Here is a 22,973-nt window from a genome sequence, read left to right as displayed (position 1 = left end):
CGTTGCACACGTTTGCTAGGCACTACTGCCTGGACAGTCAAGTCCGGAGGGATGGCTACTTTGGCCGCTCCATTCTCCAGGACTTTCTGGTGTAAATATTGGTTCGCAGACCCACCACCACGGGGATGGTATTGCTGGGGTATCTATTCTAAGGTAAGGAATCTATCACTAACGTGTCTCTTTCAGATGCACAAGTTACTACTTGTGTAACGATATATCTGTAAGAGACATTAGTTAGTGATAGATTCCTTACCGACCCACCCATCCTCCCCGTTCTGCGAACCGATATCTAGGGTTAAGGTCTTCCCCTTTCAGGGCCCTAGTTTATTGGCACCAGTGTCGGTTTTTGTCATGGCTCTGCGCTTCTGGCGCGGAAAAGCTGTGGCTAAGAACTGACGTCAGCACGCGGAGGCGGCGTCTAAGTACTCCGACGACGTCATCACGGCGCCCACGACGCCGACGACGGACGCGGAGCCGCAGACGACGCCTGCTGACGCGCAAGGGTACTGCTACGCAAAACTTTCCGGATCCAGTCTGACGCCTGGGGATATTCTAAGGTAAGGAATCTATCACTAACTAATGTCTCTTACAGATATATCGTTACACAAGTAGTAACTTGTGCGACACATCATTATTTATTCATTTTTGACCAGCATCACCTGTCCTAGCAACCAGTACGGCGTTGTCAGCATACAGCAGTATAGGTAGCTGTTTCTTATTTACCTTGGGTACATCAGACACCTCAAGACTCAATGCTGATTCCACACCATTGGTGTACATTGAAAATAAAAGAGGGGCTAAGATGCAACCTTGCCTAACCCCCCGGAGGATTGGGAATGATCTTGTACATTCACCCTGCCTGCCGTACCTAACACATGCAGTATACTGGGAGTCTAATTGTCTGATGAAAAGTATGATATTATTATCCACTCCCATCTCTTTGAAAATAATCCATAATTTATTGTGCAAAAAAAAAACGCATTGGAAATATCCATGAATGCCATAAAAACATTTACTTTGCTGCAATTAGATTTAAATTTAGGCACTGATCCAGTGCCCTTATCCCTTTTTTAAAACCATATTGGACTGGAATTAAAATGTTTTGGTCAGCGGCCCATTCCTCCAGTCTATTTAACAACAAGCGGCCCATTAATTTACATGTTTCAACTAGAAGTAAAATTGGCCTATAATTCTTAGGCAACGCTTTGTCCCCTTTTTTTAATATTGATATGATTACTGTTGTTTTCCATGAGGCAGGGGTGCCCCCTTCAGCAACTGTATTAAAAACATTGGTCAGGAATGGAATCCAGAGTTTCGGGTATTCAACGAAAAAATCAATAGGGGCAACATCTGTGCCCAGAGGCTTTGCACTACTGCATTGAATTAGGCCGTTTTCTGATCTGACATTGACAAGGTAATGGGGATACCCATATCACAATTTGGGAGGTAATCATTAAGGTTTACCCTATCTACAGCTAACCCGAATTTAGCTCTATAGTGATCCACCCATGCATCCTCCCCCACGTTTATGCTTAAAGAGGGGTCTGTATCTTGACTCAAAAATGGTGAGTTGACTATCTCCCTGAACTAATTGGAGCTTTTTAATAGTAAGGCAAGCTGTAGTCTGTCCCAGGCATCCGCTTTTAGAGCCACAAGTCTCTCCCGCCTACATTTTTTGTATTGTGCCCGAAGAAAGCTGACCAGGGCAATATTTTTGGGACTTTCCTTTAGCGCTTTGTGTAAACTACTGAGGGTTTTTGTGCAAGCTGTATTAAACCAGTGCAGGGTTTTTAATATGCAACGTTTATTCTTAGGTTTTAAATTGCTTTCCACCACACCCAGTAGTGAGACTAAGGCCCGGAATAAGCTTTGCGGGTCACTATGCAAGTCAAGACACATTATTATATATTTCTGGGTACTCCTAATTACATTAGACAATAATATATCTCGATTTATTTTTGCCCGCTTTAACACTATGCCATTCCTTCTTGCGATTCTTGGTGCTTGGGCATTCCTAACCGTACTATTAAAGCATCCCTTCCATTGGATTTGAAAGGTCAATGCAACATGATCACTAAAAATTGGAGTAAAGGTTCCTATTTGGTTAAAAAACCTCTTAAAAGGGATCACCACCACTAGCTAGTCTAGCGTTGAACCATGTATTGTGTTTCCAAAGGTTTTTGCCAAAGTGCCAGTTTGGTCGTCCACTGGGTTAAGAATTACCAAATTGTTTGTGACCAAGAGTCTGTTCTATTCATCCCCATACTGCTTATGTAAAAAATGATGGGGCACAACCCCTTCTTAGTCTACAGATCCACATAGCGGTGTTGTTGTTTTTGGGCAACTATGAGCATTAAAATCACCCACCCACACTATATGTAAGGGTTTACGATAGGTGGTTATTACTTTATCAATCGCATTTTCAAGTGAGTCGATTACCTCTGTCATATTGCCTTCAAAATAGTTGTTGTAATACTGGATTAAGAGCATATCCTCTGCACCACAACCACTACACACTATGAGAGGGTAATAGGAGGACTGGACATCCAACTCAATTTTCCTTACACACAAGGTGTTTCTTATTAAAGGTAGTAAGCCTCCTCTAGCTCTGCCTGACTTGGAAGGAGTAGCAGGGGGAAGGAATTGCACAAAACCCATCAAAATACACAGCACTAACTTCCCATGTTTCTTGAAGGCACACTGTCTGAACGGTTAATAATCATAAACCAGTCTTCATTTTTCCTCGTAGACCTGTGCCCCGCGATATTCCAGGCTAATACTCTAATGGTGTCAGTTCTCCGGGCCTGAGGCTGATTGCCTATTGTAGAGGCTACCTCTTGTTGATTCTTTGGTTGCTGTATCACACCACTATCCTTATGTCAATCGCATGCTTCTAGGCCCTCAAGGGGCGCAAATTTATTTGCCAGTAATATGCCTGTAACAACATTCCCTCCATTAGAGAAGGCTACCCGAGCATGCGAATGCAGAGGAGGGACAGAGGCGCCAGGGATACTATTTGTTCGAGGCATGTGGGCTGCTGAATTCATATCTGTGCATAGACCGCCACCTAGTGTTGGGTCCGGATGATTGCACATTGTTGTCCTGGAAGAGTCTTCGAAGTATCACGAGATAGGTGGCTCCTCCCCTGGACTACAGTGCGCATGGGCATCGCCTCCATCCCCAGATTGTTTTTTTCCGCCATTGGGTTCGGATGTGTTTCGGTTCCCTCTGTCGGAACCGATAGTTGTTCAATTTCTACTCGAGACCAAAAGGTCTTTAGGCTGGGCGTCGGTATAGTTGCGTACGGGTTTCTTTCTGACTCTCAGCTCCTATCTCTTGCTGCCCTTCCACGTGCCTTCGGCGCGGACGGGCCTACACTACAACTTTTGCTATGGAGCGGACTCCATTCAAAAAGTGTCCGCTGTGTCACTCCAAATATTCACACTTTGACGTGCACCCTGTGTGCAATACCTGCTTGTCGCCGGATCACCGCGAAGACACCTGCATGGCGTGTTCGAAGTTCCGAAGCAAGAAGACTTTAAAGATTCGCCGGGCCAATCGGCTCCAGGCTCAATTGTCGGCTTCGGCGCCCCCACCAGATGACATTTTCCAGGAATCTGTCGAGGGAGAAGACGACGTGCGAGAGTCGGACTCTGGCCCCGCGTCCGAAGAGGAAAACTACGACGCGGGTGACGCGGACCTTGACGAAGTCTCCGACGAGGTAGGGGACGACGATCAGGCTTGTGCCACGATGGGAGATAGCTCAGAGGACGAGCATCCCCAATCGGACTCAGGGGCTATTCCCCTTCATACGGCCCAGGTCGAGGGATCGCCTTCGGGCCTTACCCAAGATCTGCCTATCAGTCCTACGTCCCCGCCTCCGGGCCCGGTCACGGACATTTCTAAGCCATCTCTTATGTTGAAGAAAACAAAAGTGAAACCAACTGGTCACGCACCCTCGGATGCGAAACTGAAACTGAAAGTTGCGTTGGTGAAGAAGGTTCTGGAGGCGTCAACTTCCAAGAAATCCAAAATGGCCGACTCAAAGAGCCACGCCAAGATGGCCGACCCGAAGCCCTCGGGGTCGACGCCAAAGGCGAAGGTCTCCGACGCGACCGCGTCGGCACCGAAAGGGGTCGGGGACCCGAAGACTGTTTCGAAGAAGCATCAGGGCGACGACGCGCCTAGGCATGGGGCGTCGGCCCCGAAGAAGAAGCCTACCGGCGATCAGGCTCTCGAAGATGAGGGGTCGCTCGAGCAGGTGCAACCCTCGGCAACCTTGACAAGGAAAGTGGAGGAATCCTTACAGCGGATCCGAAAGACCACGGTGGTTCCCACTCAGGACACTGTAGTGCCTACGCTCACGCCTAAGCCTACTAAAGAGAAAACGCCTATTCGTTTCGTCCTTCCACCCAAGTCGGCGCCGAAGGCCTTCGCGCCGAAACAGGGCGGACATTCAGGGGAGGTGTTAACGCCGAAGGCTGCCTTGGTGGTATCGAAGCTTCGGTTCCAGCCGCTTGCGGTAGAAGAGCGTCGTGAGGTCATTATCGACGCCAACACCGGGAAACTGTCGCTCCTCAAACGAAAGATCACGTCGGAGCCGGCGTTGGAACCTTTTAAAATCCCGCTCAAGAATAAAAGGTACTCTGCGGACTCTTCGGCTCTGGTGGAACCTGTGTCCCCACAGGCCTTGGAACACTCGCCGACGCATTCCCCCGCGGCCGATGCGGACGAGGAAGATGCCGAGTACAACCATCCTGCGTACTCGGATCCGGAGGAGGAGCATGTGCCTTGGGCCGGGGGAGGCGACACAGATGACCCGCAGTCGGGTCAGGACACTCAACTTTTCACCGCCAAGACGTCCCCGACAGAGGACTCGGCGGCCTTCAATGCTTTGATTGAGAGAGCCGCGGCGAACCACGACGTCGAGCTGCACTCAGACCCCGTGGATGCGGACTTCTTATTCGACACCTTCTCGGTAGCCGAAAAGCAAGTCAAAACGCTACCGATGCTTAAAGGGGTGCTTAAGCATGCACCGGAGGTTTTCAAAGAGCCCACCCGGGCGCGGGTGGTCAACCCTCGCATCGACAGGAAATATAAGGCGGCACCCACGGATCCCACCTATATCAAGGGACACTTTCCATTGGACTCCCTGGTTGTTTCCAACGCTCGGAAAAGGGCGAATTCTCATACTACTGGTGACGCTCCTCCCCCAGACAAAGAGTCCAAGATCTTTGAGGCCTCGGGCAAACGCATTGCTGCACAGGCAGCTAACATCTGGAGAATATCTAACACCCAAGCCCTGCTTGCACGTTATGATAGGGCCCATTATGACACATTAGAGGCCATTCTGCAACACTTGCCTGACCAATACAAGGAGGCAGGAGAGATGCTCATTCAGGAGGGTAAACTCATTACGAATGCATCCATCAAATGTGCGCTAGACGTGGCAGATACAGCCTCTAGAGCCAGCAATACAAGTGTGTTACTTAGACGTCATGCCTGGCTTCGTATTTCGGGGTTCAAGCCCGACATCCAAACCACTATTTTAGGGCAAACAGTTAACCCTGACCATCTGTTTGGCCCTGAGGTGGATGCCTCACTAGAAAAAATGAAAAAGGATACCGAAACTGCAAAGTCGATGGGGGCTTTACAAAGTCAGCAGTTTCGGGGTGGTTCCTTTCGCCGTTCAAATTCAAAAGGCACCTCCCGGGGACAGGCATCCCAGTCCGCACAATACTACAAAGGTAGCACCCAGCCCTCGTATAACAACAAGGGTAGAGGTGGTTACAGAGGCAATAATACCAAAGGCAGGGGACGTGGAAACAATGGCTCCAGGTCCACCACCACCAACAAGCAGTGACGTCTTGTCACTGCCCCCCAACCATGCAACACCGGTTGGGGGGAGACTTCCGCAGTTCCTGCCGGCGTGGAAGAACATCACCACGGACAGGTGGGTGAGGTCCCTTATCCAGTACGGGTACTGTCTAGAGCTTACTTCCATTCCACCAGACATACCCCCAAGAAGACGTCCTATGTCAGGCGAGCATTTGACCTTGTTGCAGCAGGAAGTTCTAGTTATGCTGCAAAAAGGGGCAATAGAGCTCGTTCCATTGCGAGAGCGGGGAACAGGGGTTTACTCCCTCTATTTCCTGATTCCCAAGAAGGACGGATCCCTCAGGCCTATCCTGGACCTCAGGCCCCTAAACTGGTACATACTCTCGGAGCACTTCCATATGCTCACGTTGCAGCAAGTGCTTCCCCTGCTTCAGCAGGGGGATTTTCTGGCTACACTGGATCTGAAAGATGCCTATTTTCATATCCCCCTACATCCTTCCCACAGGAGGTATCTCAGATTCACGATCTTAGACCAGCATTACCAGTTCAAGGTCCTGCCGTTCGGGGTCACCACGGCACCAAGGGTATTTACGAAGTGCCTAGCGACTGTGGCGGCGCATCTCCGTCGCCAAAACGTCCACGTCTATCCTTACCTGGACGACTGGCTCATTCAGGCAAGGACGGAACAACAGTGCGCAGACCATGTGTCACGCACCATTCATCTCCTGCACGATCTGGGCTTCTCACTGAACTACCCCAAGTCCCATCTCCAGCCCGCCCACGTGCGACAGTATCTGGGCGCGACGATCAACACTCTGGCGGCCACTGCGCAGCCAAATTCAGTGAGAATCGCCAGTATCCAGGCGCTGATCCAACGGTTCAGACCCCAACACTCGCTTCCAGCGAAGGTGTTCATGCAGTTGATAGGCATGATGGCCTCCTGCATCTCCATTGTCCCGCACGCGAGACTACATATGCGTCCGCTTCAGGAGTGCCTAGCACGTCAGTGGACTCAGGCTCATGGGCAACTGACAGACCTAGTGTTGGTGAGCGGTCGGGCATACAACTCTCTGCATTGGTGGAATCCACAAAACCTTTGCAAAGGCCGACCATTCCAAGAGCCTGTCCCACAGATTATCCTGACGACGGACGCCTCTCTCCAGGGATGGGGAGCGCATGTACTCCATTACACTGTGCAGGGACTATGGACACTACAGCAGAGGAGGATGCACATCAATGTGTTGGAACTGATGGCAATCTTCATGGCCTTAAAGGCGTTCAAAGTACATCTGTGCAACAAGGTCGTGTTGATCCGGACGGACAACATGACGGCCATGTACTACATCCAGAAACAGGGGGGCACACACTCTCCACAGCTGTCTCATCTGGCTCAGAGCATGTGGAAGTGGGCCATTCAGAGGAATATCTTCCTCATGGCAGAGCACCTCCCGGGCAAGGACAATCAGATGGCGGACCTCCTCAGCAGGCACAGCCATCAGATGCACGAGTGGGAGATACATCCATCGGTACTCCAACCGTACTTCCAAATGTGGGGTCATCCAGAGATAGACCTATTCGCCACAAAGGAGAACGCAAAATGCCAAAGCTTCGCCGCCAGGTTCCCACACCCCCAATCACAGGGCAATGCGATGTGGATGAACTGGTCAGGCAGATTTGCGTACGCTTTTCCCCCAGCACCTCTGATACCGCTGGTGGCACGCAAGCTCAGGCAACACTCGATGACGCTCATCCTGGTTGCTCCAACGTGGGCTCGCCAACCATGGTACACCACGTTTCTGGAACTCTCCGTGGTACCGCATCAAAGGCTTCATCTCACTCCCAGCCTTCTGACGCAGAGCCATGGCGACATTCAGCACCCAGATCCGCAACAGCTCAACCTGGCGATCTGGCTCCTGAAGTCCTAGAGTTTGGCTACCTCAATCTTCCTCCCGATTGCATGGACATCATTCGGGAGGCAAGGAAGCCCACTACTAGAGCTTGTTATGCGGCTAAATGGAAGAGGTTTGTCATCTACTGTGGGAACCACGACATTGACCCGCTAGATGCTTCCATTCAAAACATCATCTGTTACCTTTTTCACCTGTATCGATGTAATCTAGCGTACTCTTCCATCCGCATTCACCTGTCTGCTATGGCAGCATACCTCCAAAACAGGCAGCACCTGTCACTCTTTAAGGTCCCTGCTATCAAGGCCTTTCTGGAGGGACTCAAAAGGGTCATTCCACCAAGGACTCCACCAGCTCCGGAATGGAACCTCAACGTGGTTCTTACAAGGCTGATGGGTCCTCCTTTTGAGCCACTGCACTCTTGTGAGCTTCAGTTTTTGACTTGGAAGGTGGCTTTCTTAGTAGCAATTACATCGCTACGGAGGGTTAGTGAGTTGCAGGCACTCACCATCCAAGAACCTTTTTTCCAAGTACATGCTAACAGGGTGGTGCTTCGCACTAACCCTAAATTCTTACCCAAAGTAGTCTCACAATTCCACATTAACCAAACAATTGAATTGCCGGTGTTTTTCCAAAACCCAGAGACGCTGGCGGAGCGCATGCTCCACACCCTTGATGTGAAAAGGGCCTTGATGTACTATGTGGACAGGACTAAAGATTTCCGCAAAACCAAACAGCTTTTTGTTGCTTTTGCCACACAACACAAGGGAAACGCTATCTCCAAGGCAGGGATTGCTAGATGGATAGTAAAGTGCATTCAGATCTGCTATGCTAAAGCTAAGCGCACTCTCACTATCCCACCAAGGGCCCACTCCACTAGGAAGTTAGGGGCCTCTATGGCTTTCCTAGGTAACATTCCCTTAGAAGATATCTGTAGAGCAGCCACATGGTCTACCACACATACTTTCACTAAGCACTACTGTGTAGACGTGCATTCCAAACAGCAGGCAGCTGTTGGTCAGGCTGTTCTAAAAACGCTTTTTCAGACTGCTGCAGCTGGCACGGGCGGCCGCCGTTAATGGAGGGACTGCTATGTATTCTATGCACAGATATGAATTCAGCAGCCCACATGCCTCGAACTGCAAATGCTACTTACCAGTATGCATCTGTTCTTGGCATGTAGGGCTGCTGACATTCATATCGCCCACCCTCCTCCCCGGCGCCTGTAGCAGCTGCAGTATTTATTCATACAAACACATATGCTCATAGCATGGTCATCACTCACATTCTTCACTCCATCTCTGCCAATGGCTAAAAACAATCTGGGGATGGAGGCGATGCCCATGCGCACTGTAGTCCAGGGGAGGAGCCACCTATCTCGTGATACTTCGAAGACTCTTCCAGGACAACAATGTGCAATCATCCGGACCCAACACTAGGTGGCGGTCTATGCACAGATATGAATGTCAGCAGCCCTACATGCCAAGAACAGATGCATACTGGTAAGTAGCATTTGCAATCCTCCTAACCAGGGGATTAGTACCCAGCGGTCTATAGGAAAACCCCAATTGTAATGTATACATTTGTGTAGATGCCACAGGAGAATTGGGGGTCAGATCCAAAAGGAGTTTCACGAGATGTCGATTTCTAAAATTAATTACTACACAATCTCCCCAAATTGGTTTTGGAGTGTTACCCACCCAGGGAACTCTTCTTGCCATGATGGTATGACTAGCAACATTAGGGCATTCATGGATCAACGTAAATTTAGTCCGCCAGTGAGATGCTTTATTCATCACTTTCCATCTGACCATATTGCAATAGTGGGGTATTTTACTAAGATCATCACAAAGGGGCATGCAGCCGGGGGAGGCTAAACTTGTGATGAGATTGATATGCTCCCTTGCCTTCTCCTTGGGCAGCCTGTCTCGTTCTAACAGAATCTGCAGTACTGTGTAAATGTATAGGTTGCTGATTCTGAGGGGGTGTGTCAAAGTGAGCGGTGGTCTGTCTACATGTAATTAGGGTGTGCAGGGGTCACTACACAGCTGATGATTATCCATGGCTGGGAGGGCTGGGAGGGTATGTAAATAGCTAATTGCCAAAAAGTCAGCCATACAAGGTATATTATCGGTACTTTGCCCCCTTCCCGTATTTGCCAGTCCCTCTCTAATTACTTGGGTACATGAGGTATCCGGCCGACATTCAGATCGGACTACAGGCAGTGAGTTACAAGGTTTTTAACATTTACCCTGGCATGCACAGTTTACCCTCTGTACAGATTCTGCTGGCCTACTAATGCATACACAAGCACTTTCCCTACCCCCCTCCCTCTCTGTCACTGATTTTTGCTATCTTAGCCTCAATGCATTCAATCTCTTTAAGACTGGCTGTAGCAAGCGGACCAAGGTACTTTCCAGTTCTTGTTTGGGCTGTGCAAACTTCCCTGGCCACATGTAATCTTCAAAGTATTGCCCTTGCCCCCTCCCGCTGCAATGGCTGTTTTAGGCAGTCTTAGCGGCCTACCCCCTATCTTCTTTTTCACCGGTGGCTCAATTGGGGAATCCGGAGGGTATTGGCCGGCCGTACCATTGGGCAGGTAATCGGGGCTCATTATTGGGGTCTCATTTTGTATAAATAGATCAGTACTGACACTGATCTATTTATAGGGATACGAAGGGGTAATGAGTTTGCCTCACCTCCTGACAGCCTTCCCTCCACTCTCCATCGCCAGTGCGTCCGCAGCTTTCAAGAGGAAAGAGTCTATTGTATTAATGACCTCTGATCCTTGGTCTCGTGGTGTGGCCTTTTTTTCCCCCATATTTAAGTGCAAGGGCGTTGGGGGGGGGGGGGCAAGCCCAGCCTCCTTCGGTCTTCGCGCGTGGAGGGGCCCTCCCTTGCCCCGGGCGCATCCCCGCGCGTGTCCTGCTCCGTGGGTCGGCAACGGTGTTTTCAAGCGCCTCCAGGCGCTTTTGATGGTGGGCGACCGTTTTCAGAATCCACATCACAGCAAAAAAATTTATTCATTCTGAGAAATTGTTCTATTGCCAAGCTAGCAGACACACTGCGGATCGTACAGTCGTCACTCACCTACGGAAAAAAGTTTGCATAGTTTGTATTATCATTGGCCTTTCTTGCAAGTTTCCCATAAAATATTAGTCTGAGACCTGTAAGATGAAATGAACCCAGGTCTGCTCAGTTCCCCTTTTAAAAATTAGACCTAAAACCCTTCCAGTCTGTCTAAGTGTCCGGAATAGTGTGAATTGAAAAAATATTCATAGAAATCGGAAACAAAACCTGAGACCAAGTTTCTGATACTTCTTTCAGCAACACATGACAGTCCATTTGGACGCAGAGTAAAATTGACCCTGCGACATGTCTCTGCCACAACCATGTTAAGATTGTCTTTTTGACCGCAGCTTTAACCGCGAAGAATGACAGTTGTAACCTCTGACACTCGTCAAGTGCCTCTAGCTCCTTTTGACACTCCACCAAAGCCAATCATGATACAACAGCGCACGGCTTTTTCTCCATCTCAAGACATGTTACACCTTGTGTCACTAATAGTTCCACCTCACACCAACACAAACTTTTTTTTTTATTGAATTTTCCAAAATACAAAGAAGAAAAGAAACCATAAACAACAAAATGTTCATTGCATCACAGTGTAGCTTTCAGTGAAAAACATGTGATAACATCCTGCTTAACAGTGCAGTACGTACAGACAGGGCTAGAAACATTACAGTACCATATATTAATCCACTTGCTTGTTTACCCACAGAGAGACCAAACCTTGGAATTTGTTAGTCCTGTGACAGGGAGAGGTGCAAATACCATTTGACATTACACTGCTGCGGTACCAGAGGGGTCCGATGGCTCCTGCGCGGGAGGGGCGCTATCACCCTGCGCTGCCAATAGGTAAGTTTGAAGCGGTTGCCAGATATCCACAGGCCAAGAAGCCGGTTGTTGCAGCTGTGCATATGTATCGCTAGTGGTATTGCAAAATGTCATACTACAAAGCCATACAGCGAGCGTAGGGGCCAGCCGACCGGCCCATGTGATATCAATTTCACGCTTGGCAACTCAGCCTTAGACGCCTATTAGATCATGAGTGGCATCTCCAACCAGATGTGGTGCAAGGTCTTTCAGTAGTGGGGAGAGCCTCGGTTAAATCTGTTTGCCTCTGCCGCAGTTCTGCACACTGGAGTTTTCAAGGCAGCTCTCGCTCAGACGCTTTTAGTCTCAGGTGGAGCTCAGGCCTCCTGTATGCCTTTCTGCCAATACAACTCCTGTCCAAAGTTCTCAAGAAGATTAGGTACAACCAGGACCAATTAATTGTTGTGGCGCTGGAGGTGGAGAGTCTGGTAGCCTGAGCTTGTTGAGCAAGGCCATTGGTCCTCCGATCAGGCTGCCTCGTTGGGAGGATCTCCTGTCACAGCAGCAGGAGAGGGTTCTCCACCTGAACCTGTCGGCGCTCCTCCATGCATGGAGATTGAGCAGCGACTGTTCACTGCTTTTGACTTTCTTCCCAAAGTCTGTAAATTTATCTTGGCAGCTCGGCGTCCCTCCACCAAGATGGTACACACCAGCGTTTGGGAGAAGTTTGTGGCATTGTGTTAATGCAAAACAGGTTTACCCTTTATATGCACCTCTTTCCCAAGTTAATTTGTTTATCCTTACCCTGGCCCAGTAGGGCTCTGCATTGGGCACATAATGGGTTATTGATCTGCTCTTGTTGCCTTTCTGCGGCTGCCAGATTAACCAAAACATTTTAAGTCCACTATTGTAAATCACTTCCTTAAAGGCCTTCAGCACGTTTACTCCTGCTCCCTTTGTTATGCCTCAGTTGGACCTCAATTTGGTTATTACTTTTCTAATGTGTTCTCCATTTGAAACTCTTCATAACTGCTCTCCTAGGCTCCGCACTATCAAGACTGCATTCTTGTAGCAATTACATCTGCCCGGAGAGTCTGTGAACTGCAGGCACGGTCATCTCTCTTTACTCAGACAAACTGGTCTTTTAGACTCTAGCTTCCTGCTTGCCGAAGATAGTCACCCGTTCCACGTAGGCCAGTCCATCACCTTGCCTACCTTTTGTGCTCTGCCTCATCCCTCTAAGGAAGAGGATAGAATCCACCGGCTGGACCCAGTAAGAGCAATGTCTTTCTACCTTCATTGCACACAACTGTTCCAGGTGGACGATCAACTCTTCGTGTGGTATGTCTGAGCAAGAAAGGAAAGATAGTGCAGAAACAAACTATCTTCCGAAGGATTGTGCTCTGCATAAAGACCTGCTACACATTGGCTAAGAATCAAACCCCGGAAGGGGTTGCATGCTCATTCCACTAGAGCGAATGCTGCAACACTGCATTAGCATGTGGAATCTGCATATGCCCACCAAACTCTACTGCCTGGACAGTCAGGTCTTTGTGGATCCATGCTCCTGCCATGGAAAGTTGCAGGAAAAAAAGGACTTCAGCTCGCTGGCGTGGCACTTATATAGGCATCATGCATGTCACATTCAGCACAGACTATGCCATATGGAGTCGAACTACTAAACCTACTAGGGCAGGGACACTGCTCATGAAAAAGTTCCAGATCCAGTCTGATTCCGGGGGATAATCCCAAGGTAAGGAATCTGTGGCTAGAGAGTCTCTACCAGATAAGGTATTTCTGAAGGTAAGTAACTTGTTGGGGCAGTTCTGGACACAGTGAAGTTCAAGGTTTTTTCTCCACCTCAACGAGTCAGGGAGTCAGGGACATTAGGCTGTGAACCCTCAGAGGCTCACACCTAGGATCTAGGTGGAAGTGATCCAGAGGTTTTAGGGCTCTACGCCTCATGCATTTTTTTGTAAAATATGTCAAGTGACACATGCGCGCCCTGCAGTGCAACATGAAGTCTCAGTGGGCCAGGCATCACGGTCGCCTTTGCAACATTATCAACGTCTTGGTGGAGGTGGCCTGTGATCTGCTGTGGTGGCTGACCAGTCATCTGTCCAAGGCAGTTGCAGGCTGACTGGGCTCATGTGCAGAAGAACATAGACTTTTCACAATATTTCAATGTTCCTTGAAAAGAACCAAGGAACTGCCAGTACAGCGCATAATATGAAACTAGTTATGAAGGCTCACTTAAAGGCACAATGCTGTAGTTTTCAGTTTTTCAGAGCTGCCGTGTTCATAGCTCAATTTCCCATCAATTCCACATGCATTCTTCTTTTAAAATCTGTTTTATGAAGACTATTTTCTGTCTACTAGTAGGACAATAGTAGTAATTTCTATTTCATTTTTATATTTCAAACTACAAAAGTATGTAATGTTTGGTTAGTATAGCATCTCCATAGACTAAGTATAACCATATTAAATTGAATTTTGTTTTTAAGATTCTCAATTTAAAGGTTTTTAGGGATCCCATGTATAGGGACTATTAATTGCATGACTTCATTTGTTTGACTTGAATAAAAATGTAAGCCACTTCTGCTTAGAGAACTTAGCTACCTCTCTAATCCCTTGTTGACTGCATTTTGCCTTTCAACCTGTAGAGTGCTTTGATGCCTTTTGCCTAACTTTGAGCTATATAAGTTCAGATTTTACTCTAATTAAATAACCTGTATTGTTATTTAAAGAAAGGAACATCCCCATTTCAAATAAATTATCAATCACTGCTAATCAAATTTTAAAAACCAATTCAAGCCTGGTCTATGTTTTTAGATTTCGACCTTGTCACTTGATAGTTTGCTTCCGTGTGATCTTGGGAGTTTTTTATGATTTGAAAGGGTTCCAAAAATCTTTGAATTCCTGCAACGCATTACAGCTTTCATCTCAACGCTGCTTTTTTTCCTCCACCCGTGTTAGCAAGTATTTCTTTTCCCGACCTACTAACTTGTTTTCTCGGTTGCTGAACCCGGGCGTTTTGTACCTCATCCCACTCTGGGTTTCAAGCAGTTCTTCCCAATTTGCCTCATTCTATACTTCATTAATCTTTTTGGAAGAGATCAGTTTTGACTTGCATTCCTGTAAAATTGTTTTATTAAATGACTGTTCTTTGTGAATTATACCAAAATGTGGTTGGTAAGTTTATAGACCAATATATGGAAAGCATTAATGATCATAAAAATATTTACTATAGTACATAGTAAATCTGTTAAGATGCGTGACTACTTATCTTTTGCCTTACAGCTTGGCAACAGCATGATGTTCAGGAACTCTGTAGGGTTATGTTTGATGCCTTGGAACAGAAGTGGAAGCTAACTGAGCAGGTATATCTCCACAATTTAGTATAGGCTTTAAATTTGATCCATAGTTTCTGACTTGCACGGCCTAATGTTCTTCTATTCTAAGGCCCATTCTCTGAAGTGTATGTTCCTCTAGCTTTCAAGGTACCTCCTGCTGGAGCTTACAGCTCTATCTAATTCCAGTATGTATTCTTTTGCAACTTTGCCCCTTATGTTGGACAAAAGCTTAACTAGCCTTTTCCACTACCCTGTAGTTTAAACTTTTGTCCTGGATGTGAGTACCTCTAAGTTTATTGAAGTGGCCAATGGCAGTTGGGAGAAGGTGTAAGCACTAGTAATAAGATTGGCATGCTATGTGGCAGGCCATACGATAACACAGAACTTCTGTGATATAAGCATGGTGGTTGGAAAGCATTTATCTCGTATGGATTGCAACATGTAGGATGCCTTTGCTCCAGAAAGGAGACCATGGTTTCCACTAATGGAGTTCTTTGCTTGTGAAACAATACAAGATATTCCATTGTAGACTAACATTATCGTTCAAACACTTTAGATAAATTATCGGTTTGAATTCTATTTCAGAAAGTAATTAACCTGTCTACATTAAGATACGATTGTAAATGTCTACACATGGTTCTCAATTTCGTTGAGTGTTAAATCAGAAATCATTTCAATGTAAACGTTAAGTATTTGGGTGCACAATGTAAATCGAAGTGTGTTGGAATTGTAAAAAGCTCTGTAAAATGCAATGAGCAGGACCCATTGAATGTTCTGGGACGTTTGCCGCCGGGTCTATTAGAAATCTGTACTTCTGCCAATTCTGTCCTTTCTGGTGCAAAAGCGTTGTAAATGTCTGCCCCTGTTACAATCATGCAGAATTCTTAGAATTGGAACATCATGAAAAATAACTAGTAATATTTTTTAAATTTCAAGTTTGTTTTCATGGTAACTATCTGGCTACACTTAAGCAATTAGGTAGATTTTGTTGTCTCAGTTAGGAGAACCGGTTTATGGTGTGATTTAATTTATGTTCAATAACACCGTAAATGACAGAATTATAGGATCATAATTGAGTACTTTTACATTCCCTTTTGCAGCTACTCCATTTATGGATAAAGTCCTTTTGGTCTACAGTTTTATTAGACCGTTTACAATAGATTTTTCGTCTGTCGAAGTGCACCTTAAAGGTTTTTTCTTCTACTCACACACAAAGCAAATACGCTTAAAGTGACAAACTGATATTATGATCCCAGATGGGTAGAAGAAACTCCCATAACCTCCAAAGCATGTTTGATTTAGTATTTTTACACAATGGGGATTGCTCCAATATACATATACTAAGTCTTAGCAGGACAAAATACTGGCTTACCAAATCAAATATAAGAAGCTGCCCTCCTCAAAGCATGGCTTGAATGGGTTTTGGGGTGCTCTAAAAGTGTCAGTGCTTCTAAAATGAATGCATTTCTGCTGATGCCTTATTTATTGTAGCTCTGTTGAAGATCACCTTATAGAAGCCAGAGAAGAGTCTACAATAAAACAAAATGGCTGAGGACATTGAACATCATTTTGTGAAGCGGGCAGGAGCTACTGTTGTCCTGCTTGCAGTACAGAAGGTTCTCAGGACTTTCACTGATGTAGGAGTTAAATCAGTTGTTATTTTCCATTTGCAAAATGTGACCAAATGCCAGTAGCAGAGTATGAGAGGTGAACAACACAGAAAACCAATATGAAAAAGACCTGGATATTTAGTTCAGGATGTTGGTGCCCAGTTGAAATGCCTGTGCATCGAAACCAAAGACTGCGAATCTTTCACATGATGGTTCCCTTTTCATCCGAAGCTGGTTCAGTTCAAACCATATTGTGGTAAGTGTTTGTAAAAAAATGCATCATGGTTCTGTCCCTTCCCGGGCTATTCTGTGTCTTTATAACTCATTTTTGTAGTTTACTAGGCCATAACCCAGTCATAGTGCAGTCTTGGCAATATTAGCTCTCATATCCGTACAGTTCTAGCGTAGAACTTGTGAAAAGGAATGGTGCCTCGAGTAAAAGAGGCTGACAAATTGAAGCTGAATTACGATTTTAAGGTGGAAGCTTTTAAAATATTCAAGAAGGAAGCAGATGAATATTTGTCCATTTTCAGCAATGCAGAGCTACAGTAAGACGTATTCACTGGAGGGGATGGGTGTGGCCTGGCAAGACGGCCAAGTAGACGTTTCCCTTGGCTCTCCTGTTGAGCCATAACTAATCAGACACAATCCTGATTGTCCTGAGCGATTATCTCCCTTCTGGTCCGTAGGAAACGTTTAGCTTTGACCCCAGCACTCACCTGCCGATGTGCGAATCGTAACCGAGTACAGCGACGATAAAGAAACAGAAAGGGACTGACCGTCATTTTACATACTAGGCCCCGGATGAAGGCTGTGGAGTGGCACTGGGAGGAGAGTGACCCGCGCCGGATAAAGTCCCTGGAGATGGCGTAATGACTGCCCACCCAGTGGAAAGCATGCAGTGTCCCCGCAAGTTAGTGGCCTGCAGATGCGAACCCGGGAGATAAGGCCGAGAGCTGAGGCCGACGGTGTGGTGTTTCTGCGGGCCTGGAGACCAGGGTGAATCTGCGAGCTGTGGAGGAAATTTGTGAAGTACCCCAGAGGTCGGGTGGCTGGAACCTAAAGTCTGGGAAGGAAGCCTGAACAAGTAAGCGGTCTACATATCCTGGGTGTGACTGGAGGCCTGCTGAAGTTGCAGGCGGTCTCAGGGTGACTGTGTGTTCGCCAGAGGGTGCCATCAGTACGGGCAGCGGACGAGCCCACAGACAACAACCCAAGAGGATAACCCCTGGCTGTCACAGGGAGCATACGGTGCATAATGCTGGAGTGGTCGCAGGGGTGGGGTGGGTGTTTAGCAGCTACCTATCGACCCCCGGCATAGTATCAGATAGGAAAAGTGAGTCTCGGGAGTCTCGCTCACAGAATCTTGGACCCCAAGTTGGGCAGCCCAGGGGGAAGGAATCACACACAGGACGTTGGGCCGGCAGAGAAGGATTGTGGTATACATGGCACTCCAATAACACTTCAATAGAACAGACCAAACAGAACGTGGCTGGCATTAGCGAATCTGAATCCAGACCTCACAGACATAGGGGAACACAAACTTGCTGTGAAAGGAAGCTGAATGAAACGCTAACCTCAAGTTGGTCACCAACAGTGGCTGGCATCAACAAGCCTGCATCCAGATACCACTGAAACACGGGAACAAATGCTTGCTCTGAGTGGGTCTGAATGGGATGATACCCTGATGTTGGTCACCACATTTTATTTCGTAGTGGCTCTGGCGTCCCAGCCTGCTCTTCTGGTCGCCCTGGAGCAGTGTACACTAGGTGAGCCAAATCCTAGCACACAAATCCTCGGCACCTTAAAGACTGGCGAACTCCGATGGCATGGTCAAGGACAAGGGAAACTGCGCAACAAAATCTCAAAGTATGCACACTCTCTCCCATCAGCTCATAGAGCACAGAAGGCATCCCTAACAGAACAACAACAAAAACATGTAGGATTTGGAGAACCCGGCTCCTTCTATAGTGGATGTGTTGGAAGCTATACATACAACATGCGTGTAAATGGTACATAAAACACACAGTTGCCATCGAGGTCAAACTACTCCACTGTGACCTCTTCAAAGTCACGGACTGAGTAATCACTAATGAACAAATGGTGCATACCCTGCAGACGGAGATGCACACCTTGAGGGATATGGTCATTGATTTTTTTTTTTAAAAAAAGTGGTCCGTCTGGCTGAGCGGGCAGAGGACTCGGAGGAAAGGTCAAGAAGGAATACTTTACGTTTTTATAGGATTTCCTGAAAAAGCAAAGGGACCATCCGCCGAACTATTTCCGGAGAACTGGATCACCTCCACAGTGGCTTTCATAAAGTTGTTTATGTTCTTCACTGTGGAGAGGGCACTTGTACCCCCGCCCAAGCAGTCTGCACCATCAAGAGCCAGTATTGCAAGACTCTTCAATTTTAGGGACCGTGGTGCTATCCTGCAAATTACATGTACTCTAGGCCCATTGAGTACATCAAATATCTATATACCTAGACTACACACAACGGGTGCAGGATCAAAGGAATGGTGGTAAAACGACTCCTCTGGGATTTAAATCTTAAAAACAGCCTCCTTTTTCCAGCTAAACTTCGATTTGAGAGCAACAGGAAAGTGCTGTTTTTCTTTTCGGCGGCGGAGGCCAGTGAAGTGGTGGATTCTCTAAATGCTCATATACAAAAAGAGGAGGTTATGCTGGCTATCCAATGGCTAAACATTGTTAAAGGCCTGGGGGCCGATGGGCTACCTGCAGAATACTATCAAAGGTACGCCTCCCAGCTGGCTGACCACTTAGTGGAGGTCGACAACGAGGCACTGGGACGGGGCATGCTCCTGCTCTCCATGAGGGAGGAACTAGTGGCTGTGATACCAAAAGCTGATCGGGATCCCCTGTTAGCCAATTCCTACAGAGCGATATCACTACTAAATATGGATGTAAAAATACATAGTGGGGTCATGGCAGCGCAACGTCTCCCTGGGTTCCCCCACGTTGTTCACTCCAGCCAGGATTCATTCCTAAGCCCAGTACGACCCATAACCTGAGGAGATAGGCACATATTTGGCACACCCCGCACTTTCTAGACAATGACTATGCCCAGCATTGCTAGATATAGAACAGGCCTTTGACTCTGTGGAATGGCCCTATTTGTGGCAGGTCCCCCGGAGGGGAGTTCCTTAAATGTGTTAAACTACTTTACACAGCTAGCGCTGCACGGATTAGAATAGGGAATTTGCTGTCCAGACAGTTTGAGCGATGCACATGACAGGGACGCCCACTCTCCTCACTGATGTTTGCGATAACCATAGAACTGCTAGCGGCGGCTCTGCCGGGCAGACTCTGAGAATGTAGGGGGGGAGAGATCAGACCTGATGAGACCAACCACGTGGTGATACCTTACTTTTAGCCAACCAACATATCGGTACCACTGTTACTGGCTGAGTTGAGGAACTTGGGGGAAGTGTCCGACACCAAAAGAGACGTCGAGACAAAAAAGCAAGCTGCGCCAAAGGTCGCCGAACCAAAGAAGGTCGCCGACAGAAAGGGTGCCGTCCCGAAGCCTACAATCCGCCCGGAAAAGTCTATCGACCCGAAGACAAGTGCTCCGAAAACACCAGTCGATCCGAAAAAGACCATCGACTTGGTAAAGGACAGCCAACCAAAGAAACCTGTCCAGCACAAAAAAAATGTCGAACCAAAGGACAGTCGACCTGAAAACACGCCCGACCCTAAAAAAGGGCCAGAGCCAAAGAAAAGCACTAAGGCACCAAGAATCGTCGAGGCTGAAGGTGGTATCGACCCACAGGAGTCACCACCAAGAACAGTGGAGGAAGAACTCTTCCATCCTGACCCAGCAGACGACCAGGCAAAAATATACATTAATCCTGAGACTGGTAAAGTCACAATCCTACGCAGGAAAAAGAGGCCACTAGACACTGACTCTTTCCCCTATTCCATTAAAAAAGAAGGACTTTGGGACCTCTCCATCTAGACGCTTCATTCCCTTCTATCCTATTATGCCTACTACTCCTTTTGCTCCTTACTCTCCTTCTCAACATGGGGATGATGAGGGTAACACTGGGGTGGATCCTCAGGCTGATTATGAATATCCACAGGATACTGAGCCACAAAGTGTGCCATGGGAGGAGCCATCTGACCCTTACAACACCCATCCCATCCCTGATGTCTCCTCCTATCCAACTAAGCCTTCACCCACTGATGACACCATTGTATTCAACAAATTAATAGACAGGGCAGCACTATACCACAATGTAGATATGCACAAATGACCTTGTGGAAAAATACTTTTTATTTGACACCTTCCCAACATCAGAAAAAAGTGTCAGAACACTTCCCATGCTGAAGGGAGTGCTAAAACACGCACCTGACATTTTTAAAGATACAGCCAGGGCACGGGTAATCAATCCCAGGATTGAAAAAAAGTATAGGGCAGCCCCAACAGACCCTACCTACATCAGAGGGCAGTTACCATTAGACTCACTAGTGGTAGCTAATGCACGCAAAAGGGCCAACTCACAGACAACGGGGGAAGCGCCTCCAGTTCATGTAGGATAGCCAACACACAAGCCCTGCTAGCTCGTTACGACAGGGCGCATTATGATCAGCATGAAAGCTTAATGCAACATTTACCTGAGCCTTTTAAAGCTCAAGCTGATGACCTCATACAGGAGGGAAAGTTCATCAAAAACGCCTCCATCAAATGTGCGCTTGATGCAGCAGACACCGCAGCCAGGTCTATTAACACCAGTGTTCTATTAAGGCTACTTGCATGGCTGCGTATTTCGGGCTTTGAGAACGAAGTGCAGTCCACTATTCTTAATCAGCCATTTAACCAAGACTTCCTCTTTGGCCCTGCTGTCCACACAATTTTAGACAAAATGAAAAGGACACAGAAACCGCAAAGTCAATGGGAGCATTGCAGTTTCAGCAACATAGAAGTTCCATTCGACGCTCCTCATACAGGGCAGCTACACGAGGCATCACTTCCCAAATGTCATCATCATACAAAGGCAACACACAAAGTTCCTTTACCAAAAACTCCAACAGAGGAGGTTATAGAGGAAACAATAATAAGGAAAGAGGACGTGGAGGCAATAACACCAGAGCCTCCACTGCCACAAAACAGTGACTTCATCACGCTACCTCCAGACCACCTAACACCGGTCGGAGGCAGACTACAACAATTCCTACCTGTCTGGAACGCAATTACCACGGACAGGTGGGTCATACAAATTATCCAGTATGGTTATTGCCTTGAACTCACTTCTACCCCACCAAACATACCACCCAGGCACCGTCCTATGTCCAAAGAACACATCACCCTGCTACAACAAGAGGTGAAATGCATGCTGGAAAGGGGGCCATAGAGCCAGTCCTTTTCCAACATCAAGGGACAGGAGTATACTCCCTATACTTCCTTATTCCAAGAAGGACGGTTCCCTCAGACCAATATTGGACCTCAGACCTCTAAATCAATACATTTTGCCAGAGCACTTCCACATGATCACACTACAGCAAGTGCTCCCATTACTGCAGCAAGGAGTCTTCCTAGCAACATTGGACCTCAAGGATGCGTATTTTCACATACCCATCCATCCAGCTCACAGAAAATATCTCAGGTTCACAATAGAAGGTCAACACTACCAGTTCAAGGTTCTCTCCTTCGGGGTAACCACAGCTCTGAGAGTGTTTACAAAATGCTTAGCGACAGTAGCAGCACACCTCAGGAGGCAACACATTCGCGTGTTCCCGTATCTGGACGACTGGCTAATACAAGCAAAATCGTACCAACAGTGTGCAGAACACATGTCCCAAACCCTTCAGCTGCTGCACAGCCTTGGTTTCTCAATAAAGTACCCAAAATCGCATCTGCAGCCTTCCCACATACAACAATATCTGGGATCCACGATCAATACATCACTGGCAAAGGCAACCCAAACACAACGAGGATAGACAGCATGCAGATGCTCATTCAGAAATTTCAGCCCCAACACTCTCTGCCAGCTCGAGTCTTCATGCAACTCATAGGCATGATGGCATCCTGCATATTCATAGTCCCCCATGCCAGACTTCAAATGCGCCCATTACAAGAATGCCTAGCACGGCAATGGAACCAGGCTCAAGGGCAACTAAAAGACCTAGTGTTGGTGGACAGTCGCGCTCACTACTCTCTGCAGTGGTGGAACCCACAAAACCTTTCCAAGGGGCGACTGTTCCAAGAGCCAGTTCCACAACTAGTACTAACAGCGGACGCATCACTGACAGGCTGGGGAGCCCACCTCCTTCACTACACAGTTCAAGGGCTCTGGACAAACAAACAAAAGAACTGCATATCAACCAACTAGAGTTGCTAGCGATATTCCTAGCCCTAAAAGCAT

At 47.3% G+C, this 22,973-nt stretch overlaps 1 protein-coding gene across 4 annotated transcripts in view; it reads left to right on the top strand.

Moving 5' to 3' along the window:
• Positions 1–22,973, top strand: part of USP47 (ubiquitin specific peptidase 47) — a 1,494,847-nt gene that overhangs the window by 196,885 nt on the left and 1,274,989 nt on the right. For all 4 annotated transcript variants that reach the window (XM_086955947.1, XM_086955945.1, XM_086955948.1 and 1 more), the window contains one exon: positions 14,922–15,001. In XM_086955947.1, the coding sequence (XP_086812073.1) occupies positions 14,922–15,001 (80 nt within the window). The remainder of the gene's footprint in view (positions 1–14,921; positions 15,002–22,973) is intronic.

The sequence above is a fragment of the Lissotriton vulgaris genome, chromosome 2_1, assembly GCF_964263255.1.
Source record: "Lissotriton vulgaris chromosome 2_1, aLisVul1.2, whole genome shotgun sequence".
Lineage (NCBI taxonomy): Eukaryota > Metazoa > Chordata > Amphibia > Caudata > Salamandridae > Lissotriton > Lissotriton vulgaris.
The sequence above is the reverse complement of the archived record's forward strand: the minus strand, read 5'-3'. Positions and strand labels throughout refer to the sequence as shown.